This window comes from Equus quagga, chromosome 8 (assembly GCF_021613505.1).
Source record: "Equus quagga isolate Etosha38 chromosome 8, UCLA_HA_Equagga_1.0, whole genome shotgun sequence".
Classification (NCBI taxonomy): Eukaryota; Metazoa; Chordata; class Mammalia; order Perissodactyla; family Equidae; genus Equus; species Equus quagga.
This window is the reverse complement of record NC_060274.1, coordinates 103,491,195-103,505,701: the sequence shown is the minus strand read 5'-3', so window position 1 is coordinate 103,505,701 and position 14,507 is coordinate 103,491,195. Positions and strand designations below refer to the sequence as shown.

At 38.6% G+C, this 14,507-nt stretch overlaps 1 protein-coding gene across 3 annotated transcripts in view; it reads left to right on the top strand.

The window, feature by feature from the left end:
* The window catches only part of CADPS2 (calcium dependent secretion activator 2), a 495,748-nt gene that overhangs the window by 176,544 nt on the left and 304,697 nt on the right, over window positions 1–14,507 (top strand). For all 3 annotated transcript variants that reach the window (XM_046669954.1, XM_046669956.1, XM_046669955.1), the window contains one exon: window positions 4,706–5,038. In XM_046669954.1, coding sequence (XP_046525910.1) covers window positions 4,706–5,038 — 333 coding nt within the window. The remainder of the gene's footprint in view (window positions 1–4,705; window positions 5,039–14,507) is intronic.

The following is a 14,507-nucleotide window of genomic DNA, read 5'->3' as shown; positions in this document are numbered from 1 at the left end:
GGACTTGGGGTCAAGCTGTCGGCTGAGACTACAGTTATCTCATGGCTCAATTGAGGCTGAAGAATTTACTTTCCAGCCCACTCACATGGTTCTTGGCAGACCTCAGTTCACTGGGGGCTATTAGACAGAGGGCCTCCGTTCCTTGCCTCATAGCAGCTTGCTTCCCCCAGCGCGAGTGATTGGAGAGAGAGAAAAAACAACAGTCTTTTAGAAACTAATCTCCGAAGCGATGCGCCATCATTATTATCTGTTGTCCATACCTTCAACTGCCTCTCTTTGCTGACTTGTCTCTCTCATTGCCTAATGTGATTTCCCAGTCCAGCTTTTTGCCTTCCTCTCTCTCATTTCCTTTTTCATTCAAGCCTCTTAAAAGAAGAGTTTTTATTTACTGTCTTAACTCTATTGCCACTTGTCCTCTTCTCCCTCCTGCAGGTTGGCCCCCACTCTTGACCGCTTCACTAAATCTTCTCTGCCCAAGGTGACCTAGTGGTGATAAAGACTAGTCAATTCTCTTCTTCTTTTAGCTGGTTTCTCTTGCAGCACCTGATGCTCGTTCTCTCTCTTAAGACTGTCTCCTCTGTTGATTGTTAATGTCATATTTTTCCTTCTACTTGTCTGATACTACCAGCTTCTCCTGGATCCAGTTCTGCTGCCAACCCTTTCAATGTAGGGCATTCATAGAGTTTTGTTCTTGACTCTGTATTTTTACTATAGTTTGTCTTCAAAGCTGACCTCTACCAAAACTAAACTAATAATCCATGACTCCCCTAACACCCCTCACCATATACAAACACATGCAAATATGTTGCTCCACCTGTATTTATTTTTGGTTAGTGGAATCCAGGCACCCTAGTAAAAAACTGAATCATATTTTTTTTTCCTGCCCCTGCATGTTCTGTAAATCACCATGATATGTTAATTCTGTCTCCCAGTGTTTTCTTGCCTCTACTTCTCTCTCTAGCCTATGACCTTTGTCCTAGATCAATCCCTTACTGTTTTTCACCTGGTCTACTGTACTCATCTGATAACTGATATCCCACTCTCTGTTTTGGTGGTCATCTACCCCTGATGCTGGTGCCAGTTATTTGTCTAAATCATACTCCTCAGAATTTCAGTCCCTAAGTTACCCAGCCATCACTGACTCCCAGCCATCACTGACTCCCAGTCATCAGAGAGAGCTCAGATTCCTTGCTTGGCACATGGTGCATTTTGTCATCTGGTCTCTGTTGGTCTGCTTGGCACAACTTTTGCTCCCCTCACTCTGTGTTTAATGCTCCTGCAGTATGAAAATTCTTACATGTCCCTCAACAGGCCATGCTGTTTTATGCTTCTGTGCTTTTTACTTCTGTTCTATTATTTTCCTGAAATGTATTTTATTCTCCTTTTTCTCCTCACTTAACCCACAGGTCAATCAAATGATGGGTCCCTTGTCTCTGTCCTGTGCCCCCCTCCTTCCCAACCTTGCTCCCCAGACAACAGAGTTAATGACTTTCCTTTTCTTTGTCTCCTTTTGCATAGGTTTCTATTACTGCTCTTACCCTGTTACAGTTCATTGTGGGTCCTGTCTCTCTCAGGTCGTCTGAGCTGTTTGAGGCCAGAGTCTGGTGCATTCATCTTTGCGTCCCTAACACCTAGCAAAATGCCTGACACATTGTTACCACTTAGTAAATGTTGATTAAATAACGTATAATTGGACTGTTGGTATGGTGTTGGGTATGGTTTTATGGGGCATGTAAGATTCTAAAAACAGGGGTCGGCCCCATGGCAGAATGGTTAAGTTTGTGTGCTCCGCTTCGGTGGCCCAGGGTTTCACTGGTTCGGATCCTGAGTGCGGACATGGCACCGCTCATCAGGCCATGCTGAGGCAGCGTCCCACATGCCACAACTAGAAGGACCCACAACTAGAATGTACTTCTACGTACTGGTGGGCTTTGGGGAGAAGAAGAAGAAAAAAAATTGGCAACAGATGTTAGCTCAGGTGCCAATCTTTTAAAAAAAAAAAAAAAGATTCCAAAAACATAAGTTCATTAGTTTCCTTGCTTCAAAATGTCGTTTGGTTACTTGGTGGAATCTAACACTGACTGTGGTAGGCAGAAATTGAAAAAAATAAAATGCCTGCCAACTTAGAGTATTAGATACCAAGTAATTAAAAGTTTTTCTGAAGCAGTCTTAAGATATTTATATCTCACTTTAAAAATATCTTGCCATTCCAGCCTTAGACACAATTACCAAATTTTTAAAAGTTATTTCAACTTCAAATATTTTCCCATGGAAGTAATGTTACATGCAGCATTTCAGTATTTCTGTATCAGTGCAATCTGGAGACAGAAACCACACAATAATTGAACAGGGAAAATTTGATATAAACAAAAACAAAATTAGATATATCAGGTAAGGAAAATTAAAGAATACAGGAATAGCAGATATAGGAAGCACAGCACCCAATGAAAGGACAAATTCACTGAAGTGCCACATTAGTGGGACTCATGAGGAATCTGCCTTCTGAGGTACTGGAGGGAGGTTGTCCCTAGGGAGGGGCTGCATGGCAGAGCTCTGGGACTCTGCCTGTGGGGGTGGTGCACTGGGAGGTCTCCCTCAGGGGTCTGGAAAGAACTGCCCATGGGTTGGTGCCATGTGCCTCCAGGTGTAAGAAGAGAACTAGGAAGAAGAGCCCTTCTTCCTCCAATGTCCCTCTAACATCCTCTAAAATTGTGCTAGCTGCCGTAGGCAGGGCAATGGGAAGGTAGTGCTGAAAAGCAATAGATTGACAACTGGTGCCATGAACCCTCTTTGACTACAGAGCTTCTGTATGTTCCCATTTAACAAGATTCAGCTATCACAGAAATTAGGAAAATATATATATATATAGCTTAGCTTGATTCTAGTGCCCAATGAGAGTAGTGCAATTGGATGAGGATGAGAAAGGAGATGAAGACAACCCTGTGTGTTCTGAAGTAGTTAATGGCATTCTTAAATAAAATATATTGTTAAATATCTTAATTTCATATTCCTTGATCTAGATCAATTAAAGACACTATTCTTATACCTGTCACTTAAAAATTAATTAGTTTTAGCTTAGAAACAGAAAATAAGACAGTCTTTCCTATAGTAAGTAATGGAGCCACAGCTGGTAGAGAGAGGAAGTATTGTGTGTATGTATTATCAATGTTTGTTGGATGTAGAATTTAGATACCTAGTTCAGTACATTAGTCAATCAGAATATTTGAGAGTCAGCAATCCTCTGGCCATTGAGCAAAGATGGGAAACATGAATATTTAGTGTGAATGACCCTAAAAGGGGAGAGAGAGAGAGTGGTAGGGGAAAGGTTTGCTTCAGGTGCCGGTCGGTGGGACAAGTAAGGTCCCTTTATATGGAATATGCATGCTACTTGGCCATACGCAGACAGACATGGTAGCATGATCCAAGTAGTGGGGTCATAACTTGGGAGTACCTCAATATTATGAGTCAGTTCTTAGATTAAAAGTTACCTGAGTTTTTGTTCCATAAGCTTAATAACACAGATAACTTATGGGGGCTGCATTAAATAGTCCTACAGACTCTTCTGGAATAATTTTTTGTCATTATAGGAAGAAAACAGAAATAAATATCTATAGAGGACTCTTAGGAATATTGATGGTGGAATAGATGTTTAATGGATCGTGGCTGATATTTGTTGATAATTTGGGTCTGTAACTTAGAAGAAAGGAGAGATTTAATGCCAAGTCTGATGTCTCTTGCACAATATGACCTTATTACTAATTATTCCCCATCTCTTCCTACTCTCTGGTTGTCATTGTTTGTATTTTATTTCTTACTTAGTATTCATGGGCAGCTAGAAGTTTCTAGAGGTTTTGTTTTTCTTTTTTCTTTTTCTTTCTTTTTTTTTTTTGAGGAAGATTAGCCCTGAGCTAACTGCTGCCAGTCCTCCTCTTTTTGCTGAGGAAGACTGGCCCTGAGCTAACATCCATGCCCATCTTCCTCTACTTTATATGTGGGACGCCTACCACAGCATGGCGTGCCAAGTGGTGCCATATGTCTGCACCCGGGATCCAAACCAGCAAACCCCGGGCCACGAGAAGCAGAACGTGCGCACTTAACATCTGCGCCACCGAGCCGGCCCTGAGGTTTTGCTTTTCTATCATCCATTCTCCCAAACTGTGAAAAGTATGTGAGAAGTTGATGAAATCAGGGATTGGGGACAGTTGTACCCAACTTCCTAGCTGTGGAGCAGTTTTGATTGACAGTTATACATGATGGTTATTGACTTGGATACTAGACTTATCACACTTTTGGCCTTCAGATCCTCACTAAAAAAATTGGGGACCCTCTCTCTGCTGAAAAACGAGCCAGAACTCTCAAGTACAGGTGAGGAAGTTGGGTTCATGTCTCCAATTACCTTCTTAACCAACTCCTAAAACGTTTAGTTGCAGAGTTGCCTGTGACCTTCAGGTGGGGAGCATGTTGGTCTAAGTTGGATCATACAGGTTCCTTTGCACTCATTACTGTCTCTCCCAAACGTTTCAACATTTTAGAAGGTATGAGGGTCTCCATTGTGTCATTAGTTACCACGTATTATAAAACATTTTGAATCATTGTAGAATATTAGGTGTCATAATTCTGGCTGGATTGCTAAAAGCAAGTGTTGTTGGTGTCCCTGCCTAATTGTAAATTAGTATTTTGGGGTTTTTTTGTGTCTGTCTTTCAGGTGTTTCTGAAGAGTGATCGAGTGGCCAGGATGGTTCAGAGTGGAGGATGTTCTGCTAATGACTTCAGAGAGGTATTCAAGAAAAACATAGAAAAACGTGTGCGGAGTTTGCCAGAAATTGATGGCTTGAGCAAAGAGACAGTGCTGAGTTCGTGGATAGCCAAATATGACGCCATTTACAGGGGTGAAGAGGACTTGTGCAAACAGCCAAATAGAATGACTCTAAGTGCTGTTTCTGAACTTATTCTGAGCAAGGAACAACTCTATGAAATGTTTCAGCAGATTCTGGGTATTAAAAAACTGGAACACCAACTCCTTTATAATGCATGTCAGGTAAGTGGTCCGTGATATTTCCCATTCCCCTGCCTGACTCAGAATGAACATCAAGTGTTAACAGGCCTATGAAGATGTACTTTACTTTCTGTAATACTTTGGTTGAAAAGTTGAGTGACATTGAATTTTAATAAATAGTGATATTTGAAAGAAGCTTTGAAAGAATTATTTGATAAAGGGAGAAGAATATCGGTACATTTTATGCAGTAAATAAATGTTCTCATGTGCCCTATTTTAGGACATCAGATTTGTGCCTATTTGGTATATAGGGCATGCCCCGAATAGTAAAATGGAAATCATCTGTTATCTGCAGAAGCTGGGCAATTTATAAGAAACAGGTATTCCTCAGTGCTAAATAATTTTTCATAATGACATGCTGGTCTTCTAAGTTTTATGGAAGTAACTGAAATTTCAATTTTTTTTCTTTAACTCAGCCTGATAGAAATGAATTGAAGATGATTGCTAAACTATGTAATTTAAAGAGATGACAGAGGACATAATATTTTTTTCTCTTCAGTTACTGTTCTAAACATACATTTGAAATTGAATAAAATGTTTCTTTCATGTCTTTCATCTTTAGACCCTATGATTTGTCTAATAATGTATTCCTTCCATATTTGCATTTTGTTTGCTTATTTTAGAGGTATAAATTATTTAACTATGCCTTGACATATAATTTAAATTGACAAAGTCTGGCATTTTAAAATTCATGCACTCATTCAGTTACATTTCTGTAATGTACATAAGTTTACATATATTTTTAATCTTTTTGCTTAATTTCTATATTCTGTCTGTATCAATTACTTGGCATTTACTAATTTGTGGATCGTTTTAAATGAGTAAATTAATAATTGATAGTAAAGCAGGGTGGCACCTTAACCCTGCGAACAGTTCATGCGTTCATCATAGTTGTTTTTGCTGTGTTACTAAATCAGGTGGTGGTTTGATAACAGTGGCGGATGAATGCAAAACCAAAATCTTCTATTTGAAAAGATTAATGCAACTGGGACTTTGTACTTTTAATGAAATAATAGTTCACTTATGCAGGTAAATGTTGATGAACATAATTTAGTAGTAAAATTCAGATGTTCAGTAGGTATTTATTGAACATTCAGTCAAAAACCTTGCTAGGTGTTGGGGAAACCAAGCTGAGCAAAATAAAAGATTTGTTCTCTCTCCATAGGCCAGAGTCTAATAGAGCCAAATAGACCTCTAAAATGAGTTATTACAAATGCATTAGAATTTATACTGGATGTTACAGGGTCATAAAAGAAATGCCTGTGAACCTATCAGTTTATGGTTTGGCTTTTTTGGGGGTCACAATAATAATAGCAATAATTACTATTGTTACCATTTTCTTATTTAAAAAATCTTTTTTTCTTTTTACCTTTTGACTTCTTTCACCCATTTCTCCCACAGTTTGTTTATCATCTCAAAATGTATTTAAATTAGTTCTTTGCTTACTTTTTAAAATCACTTCTACAGCAAGAGTGTGGCCCCCCTGATTTCTGTCCTCTAGGACTTGGAACATACTTCTAATGAAACTCTCCTGCTTATAATGGCTTACTTTTCCTTTAGTTCTGTTAGTACTTGCCTCTTGTATTTTGATGCTGTGTTAGGTTCATACACATTTAGGATTGTTATGTCTTTTTGTGGAATCAACTCCTTTATTGTTATGTAAAATCCCTCTTTATCCCTGATAATCTTTTTTTCTGAAGTCTACTTTAGTGGTTAAAATTTGGAGCTCTCACTGCCATAGCCCGGGTTCGTTTCCTGGTCCGGGAACTGCACCACTGTCTGTCAGCTGTCATACCTTGGCAGCTGTGTTTGCTCTGATGCTGAAAACTATGCCACTGGTATTTCAAATACCAGCAGAGTCCCCCATGGTGGACGGGTTTCAGCAGAGCTTCCAGACTAAGACTGGGAAGAAGGACCAGGCCACCCACTTCCAAAAACATTGGCCATGAAAACCCTGTAAATAGCAGCAGAGCATTGTCTGATATAGTGCTGGAAGGTGAGAGGATCGCGCAAAACGACTGGGCACGGTTCTGCTCTGCTGCACACAGGGTCACTGGGAGTTGGAATCGACTCCATGGCACTAACAACAAATCTTGTCTTAAACTAATATAGCTATGCTAGTGTTGTTTTGATTAGGGTTAGCATGGTGTCTTTCTCCATGTGTTTAGTTTTAACCCCTCTGATTATTTAGTTAAAGTGGATTTCTTATAGACAGCATAAAATTGCCTCTTGGTTTTTTTTTATCCAATCTGACAATCTGTCTTTTAATGGTGTGTAGACTGTTCATATTTAAGGTGATATAGTTGGATGAAATTCTACAATCTTTGCTTTATCACTGCCTTGAATTTGTTCTTTGTCCTCCCCCCTTTTTCTGCCACCTTTAATTGAACAGTCTATGTGATTCCATTTTATAGCCTCTTTTGAAATACTGCTAGTTTTCTTTTCAGTTGTTTAGTGATTGCCCTAGGGTTTACAGTATGCATTGTTAAAGAATCTAAGTATACCTTCAGATAACACCGTAAGGCTTTAAATGTAGTGTAGCTATCTCATAATAGAGAATTCCCGATCCCTCACTCTCATCCCTTCTGACATTCCTGTCATTCATTTCACTGAATGTGCTATAATCACCCAATGCATTGTTACTATTATTGCTCTAAACAGTTAACTTTTAAATCAATTAAGAATAAGAAAAATATCATATTTTACCTTCATTTATTCCTTCTGACACTTTCCGTTCTTTATATATAGCCAAATTTCTGACCCATATCATTTTCCTTATCTCTAAAAAGCTTTTCAGAATTTCTTGCAAGGCAGGACTACTGGCAATGAGTTCTCTCAGTTTTTGTTTGTCACAGTCTTTGTTTCTCCTTCATGTTTATAGAGAATTATCAGTTAGCCTTTTTTCTCTTTCAATACTCAAGGTTTACTCCACTCTCCTCTGGCTTACATGACTTCTGACAAGAAACCTGATAAAGTTCTTATCCTTGACTCTCTTTAGTTGAGGTGTTTTTGCCCTCTGGCTTCCTTCAGTATTTTCTTCTTGTCTTAGTTTTCTACAGTTTAAATAATGTGTGCCTAGGTCTCGTTATTTGATATTTCTGAGCTTCCTGGATCTGTAGATGGGTGTCTGTCATGAAGTTTGGAAAATTCTCAGCCATTATTACTTCAAATATTCCTTCTGTCCCATTCTCACCTTCTCCTTCTGGTGTTACAGTTATGTGGTTACTCCTTTTTGCTATTGTCCCACAGTTCTGGGATAGTTTGGTGTTTCATTTTTTTAGTTCTTTTTCTATTTGCATGTCCACTTGGGAAGTTTCTGTTGACCTTTCTTTAAGTTCACTAATTCTTTCCTGAGAATCGTCAAGTCTACTGATGAGCCCATCAAAGGCATTGTTCATTTCTGTTAGTGTTTTTGATTTCTAACATTTCCTTTTGACTCTTTCTTAGAGTTTCCATCTCTCTGCTTATGTTACCCATCTGTTCTTGCATATTTTCAACTTTTTCTGTTAAAACCATTTACATATTAATAATCTTTATTTAAATTCTGTTTGATAATTACAACATCTGTGTCACATCTAAATCTGGTTGGGATGCTTGGTTTGTTTCTCTAGACTGTTTCTTTTTCTTTTTTGCCTTTTGGCATGCTTTGTAATTTTTTGTTGAAAGTCAGACATGCATCAAGTAATAGGAACTGAGGTATATTTGTCTTTAGTGTGAGGATTTATGTTAATCTGACTGGGGGTTGGGCTGTGTTTAATGTTTGTTGTAGCTGCAGCTACAAGAAGCTTCAAATTCTTCTCGTAGCCTTATCTTTGTCTCCTGTGTTGACTTTGGGCTTCCCTGAGTATTCCTCCTCAGAGAGGATCTGTGTCTTACGGCTCTTTTAGCTGGGACCTTGTTGTTATGCTGGAGCCATACTGATGTTGTGATAAGGTGTTGAGGAGAAGGGAGTGTCTTATAATCTGATAAATTCTCAGTCTGTTAGTGGACCCATGTCTTCGGGCTGTAACCTTCACAAGTGTTTCTATCCTTTGTCCAAGACTATCGCTTCCCTCCCGGCCCATGTTCCTTGCTCTCTTCCCTGGGTGAAATATTCCCCAACCTGTTCTCTTGAAGTGTTGTCCCTTATTCACTCTGGGTTTGTTATTAGTTTCTTCAAATAGACAAGACAGCAAGGCTGCAAAGGACTGCAGCGGGCAGCCTTCTCTTCCCCCAGCTGGGGTAAGTTTTGAGTGTTTCCTTCTGGCAAAGTCTTTCTTTGTTAGAGAGAAGAATCTGGGAGGTGTGACAATGGCTTTTCTTCCCCTGTTTCTGCCAGCTCCACATGGGGATCCTGTTTGGATCCTTACCATGAGAAATTGGTGGGGTTACTAGAAGGAAAGCCCAGTAAAATGTGGGAGCCCCCTTATGATTGCAGCCTCAGGAGTTTCTCTCTGCACTCAGCTTCTAGTAATTTGTCCAAATTACTAGTCAAGTAAGTGGTCCTACTGTTTATGACCCCCAATGACATCTGCTCCAAATGCCATATCGCTCTGTTTTGCCTGTCTCCATATTTTAAGTTAGTGATTTGCCTTGCAACCTCAGTTCTCTGATAAGTGTAAGAAAATTCATTGATTTTCAGTTTGTCCAGCTCTTTATTGTAAGGATGGGAGTAAGGATGGGAGTGAAACTGTGTGTGTATCTGAGTTGAAACTGGAATTCTCGGCATTTCTGTGGTTTGAAAGAAAAGCTTAAGGTTTATTTTTGATTTAAAAGCAAAAAAGAAATTATAAAATTGCTCTTAAAAATAAGGGACGGGGGCCAGCTCCGTGGACAAGTGGTGAAGTTCGTGCGCTCCGCTGCAGCGGCCCAGGGTTCGGACCCTGGGCGCGGACATGGCACCGCTCCTCAGTCCACGTTGAGGTGGCGTCTCACATCCCACAACTAGAAGGACCTGCAACTAAGATATACAACTGTGTACGGTGGGGTTTGGGGAGATAAAGCAGGAAAAAAAAAAAAAAAAAGATTGACAACAGTTGTTAGCCCAGGTGCCAATCTTTAAAAATAAAAAAAAAAAAAGGAAGAGCTTTCCTTTCTAATAATAATTATTTTACATAAATTATGAGAATGGATCATTAAGGATAACAGCTGAGATTCTTTTTTTTTCCCTCAAAGTCATATGTATCCTATTTGTTCTTTTGTTGCCTTTCAACAGAAGTTAAAAAACAAAAAGTGATAGAAATCACAGAAAATAGCCTGTCCCTTATAGAAAAGGATTAGTCTGAGAAGAGGACCAGTGGAGCAGGGCTCGGGGGAGCAGAGAGAGGATCTAAAACTAGCTGAGCTGCTGGCACCTGGCTCTAAGTTTGTGTCGGTGAAATTTACTCCGTTTTCCCTATGTCTCAGGAAAGGCCTTGAGACACTTACTGACTGTGACATTCTCGCTTTTGTATTTGTTTATCCTTGTCTGGTCTCTTGTTTCAGCCAACAGTTATCCCCTAGGAAATCTCAAAGATGTGTTTTTGCTTCAGGGTCAGAAGCTCAAGATAGAGAGCTGTTCTGCTAAGATGTGCAGGATGGCAACAGCCAGACAACCCCTGGAGACTCGAAGGAAAGGATATGAGTGAGAAGGGAGCAGTGCCAGGGCTGCCACATGGTGCTGACAGGAGCCTCACGTGGTCATACCCCTTGTCCCAGAGCTGTAGGATTAGCAGCTGGAATGGAAAAAACAGGAAGCTGTCTTCTGAAGAACCGTAGGTGTTTACATTACTTCAAATCAGAGCCAGGACCTTATTAATTTAAAAATCAAGGCATAAAGGAAACTTCTAAAGCACTAATTTAGAAGATAGCACATATCACAATTAAGTTATGAAAACAGGGATAATTGAAAGAAAAATTATTTACATGTTATCAGAAAAACAGAAAAAATCAGAACAACTTGAATATGTCATAGATTAGTTATTGCGCTATTAAAACTTCCTGTCATCCTTTGGGTTCTTGGCTTGAGAAGAAAGTGTCTGCATTGGTGCACATTCATCAAACAAAATAATAAGAAAAAAAGATGGAAAAGAGCTCAAAGTTTGTGTTCTAAAGTGAACAACGTAACAAGAATCTGAAATTGTTAGCCATCATTTTCTTGAATCAGAATATATTAGTGGTACAGTTAAAGTAACAGGAGTGAAAGACGAACAGCCTCTCAGTGGAAAGTTTAATTTCAGAATAACTTTAAGGAAATGCAGTGAATTTCAAGTAAATACTGTTATACTTTTAGGGAAACAAAGTTGATTTTAAAGCTATGTATTTTATAGTCTTGTTAATAAATAAGAATAATTTTTATTTCATATTTTTGAATGAAAATGCTATTACTTAAGTGGTACCATTAATTGATCAGCTGCCTTTCCTTGAGCAGTAATTAAACGTGTTTATTAAAGATTATTTTAAAATATGACAAGGGGTAATATAGTATGTTTAAATCAATTAGTTAACTCATTCTCCATAATTACGTGGGGAAGTAGATGTTTAGAAAGTATGTGCCAAGTACTGTGTTGTATGATAGGTACACAGAGATGAGACGTAGTTAGTGGCTAGAATTATTAGAAAAACGAACAAGTCCTGTTGTAAATGCCACAGTGCTAAGTCGCCGGCTCTACCTTTTTGAGGTTGAGGAGAAGGCAGTATTGGGAAAGGCTTGTATGATCTTTTGGTGCGTCATGAGGAAGTTCACCAGAATGAGAAGATGCTAAAGTGTTGTGGGCAGAGGAATGAGCACGTGCAGAGTATGGGGGTGTGAAATGGCGTTTGGGGAGCTGCAGGTCTTTGTTACTGCTAGAGTACAGGAAAGAATGGGTGCTGTGGTTTGGGAGGACATTAGCAAATGTAGGGAAGGGTGCTGTAGACTGTAGCGAGACATGCAATCCTTAATGACCAGAGTCTGAGTAGTGGAATATGTTGTCCCATGTATACGCCTGTAATTCTCCCCCTTTTACTTCTATATTTGTGTTTTAAGAGTATTAAGTAACTGAATTTTACAGCTATCTAAATCCTTGTCTTTTCTGCCAAAAGCAACCTTCATTAATCTTTCATAATCTCATTCTGTTAACTGAAGAAAATCTCACTTGTATTTACCGGAGTCAAAACAAAGTTAACTGAAATCTTCCTCTCTAAATATCCCCGCTCCCCCCAATTCCTTATATTCTGAAGACTGCAAGAACTGTGTTAAGTAATGGTATGCAACTGTTTGCGTATTTGTAAGGGATAAGCAGGAATATTTATGAGTGGTTAAAAAGTAGTGTTCAGGTTTATGATTCCTTTCCCTAGAAATTCTAGCTTTCAGATTAAACACTTCAGCTCTAGGAGTTTTAAAGAAATTAAGAAATAGAGGCCATTGCCGTTTCTTGCTCCTCTCCCTGGGAGAGTCTGCCCCTGAAAGCGCTGGAAGCCTGAGGTCCTGTTCTAAAGCCCCCATTCAAGGTGTGTGAAAAGAAACCCAGAGGGGCAGGAAGGTGAATCCTCCGAGGAAATGGCTCCCTGCCTTTCACGATGCTGTCTTCTCTCTCAACTAGGAACATGTGATTGATAATACATTCTGTTAACATAATTTGTCTACTTAGGCAGAAATACAAAAGCACCTTCTACAGAGATAATTCCATTTGATAACAAAAATCACTTTCGAAATAGGAAAATAGAGCTGTAGAAATGACAATTAGCAAGGTATATTTTTTGTGTGTGTGTAATTTTAAATCTCAAAATGGTTGAGGAAGCTATTCAAGTGAATGTCATTAAATGGCAGTTGTTGTGTTTTAGGATACAGCACAGAGACGCTGAAGACCCTAAGAATGATTAGATTTTATAATACCTGATTTTTGAAATTCTGGAATTAATAATTGGAATAGCCATAATATTTATATACATGTTCACATCTTTGTAAAATAAATGTATCATATCAATTAGATGAATCTGATTTTAGTTAAATGAATTTGAATCTCTGATTAGTAAGATTGAATCAATTTTCTCTCTAAAAATTAAATTTTTATAGTTGTGAATACAACTTTAATATATTCTTAAATCAAATTATAGCTTTTATCAGTGTTGCTTCATTTGTGCATTATTTCTTTTACCTTTGGCCTACATGTAGAGGAATTACATAAGAATATTCCTAAATAAGATTTTTCCTAAAATGTTTAATTTGTTTTTGCTTTCTCCTAAATCTCACCAGATACAAATATAGGCTACCTTCAGACATTCTTTGCATTTATTTCTAGATTTTTCTTTATCCAGATCTAGACTATAGAAATTAGGATGTTATCCCAACTTCTCCACTTTTTTAAATGATATGAGAATGCAAATCTAAGGAGATCAGGCATCTTTGTAGTAGTAATAGTAGGGGAAAAATATTTTTGCTAATGTAATTCATGACCTTCTCTCAACTTTTAATGTGTAAAAGATTACATGAATATGCTGTTTCAAATATAATAAGCAATTATCTTTATTTGTCGTTATTATTGATGAAAATATTTTATCGAAATTAAAATGAGATATATATGTGATTTATGTGTTTCTCTTATACATTCAAAAATGCTTATTGAATACCTTCTAAAAATGTCATTTACTGGACTAAGCAATGAAAATGCAAAAATGACAAGATTTAGTTGTTTCCCTCAAGGTGTTTGCATGTGGTCAGGAGACAGGTATATAAACAAAATGTAACAGTAGATTTAATCAGTGTGTTACTGGGGGTGTGTATACAGCACAGTGTGAGCAGTGAATGGCCGTATCTTAATTTGACTTGGATAGTTTGTATGGATTTCTTTAATGCTTCACGCTGGCAGCTCATTAGAATGACCTGAGGAGCTTTAAAAACTATTAGATGCCTGGGCCCCACCTCAGACAAAGTGAAACAGTCTGTGGAGGTGGGGCCTAGTGTCTGTTTTTATAAAGCTTTCTGCATGATGCTGAGGCTGAGGCTTGAGACCACTGGCCTGACAGTCCATCTAAGGACTTAAAGCCATGGTCACATCTAATTGTAGAGGAGGCTGGGAGACAGTCTAGATGTGTGCCCAGGAATAAGAGGTGATTTGGCAATGTGGAAACCCAATTCTCTATTGGAGCTTTAGGGAAAGTTTAATGAAGGGTCTAGGAAGGCTGAAAGTCCTGGAGTTTAGAAGATGGATAGAAATTTAACAGACAGAAAGAAAATAACATTTACAAAGGCACAAAGAGAGTGAGATGGTTTGGAATGTGTTAGCTGTGTTGTGCATAAGAGTTAGGAAAGGACTTGTATATTAAGAGCCTTAGAAGTTAGCTGGAAGAGCTTGGAATTTATCATGTGATGGGGAATGTTTTTGGGCTATATGCAAAGGAATGACAGGAACCAAATGGGGTTCTGGAAAGATCCTGGTCTAAAGAACGGATTGCCTGTGGCTCCATACCCTACCTTACCCCATGTGTGGGCATGGCCCAGCATTATTAAAAG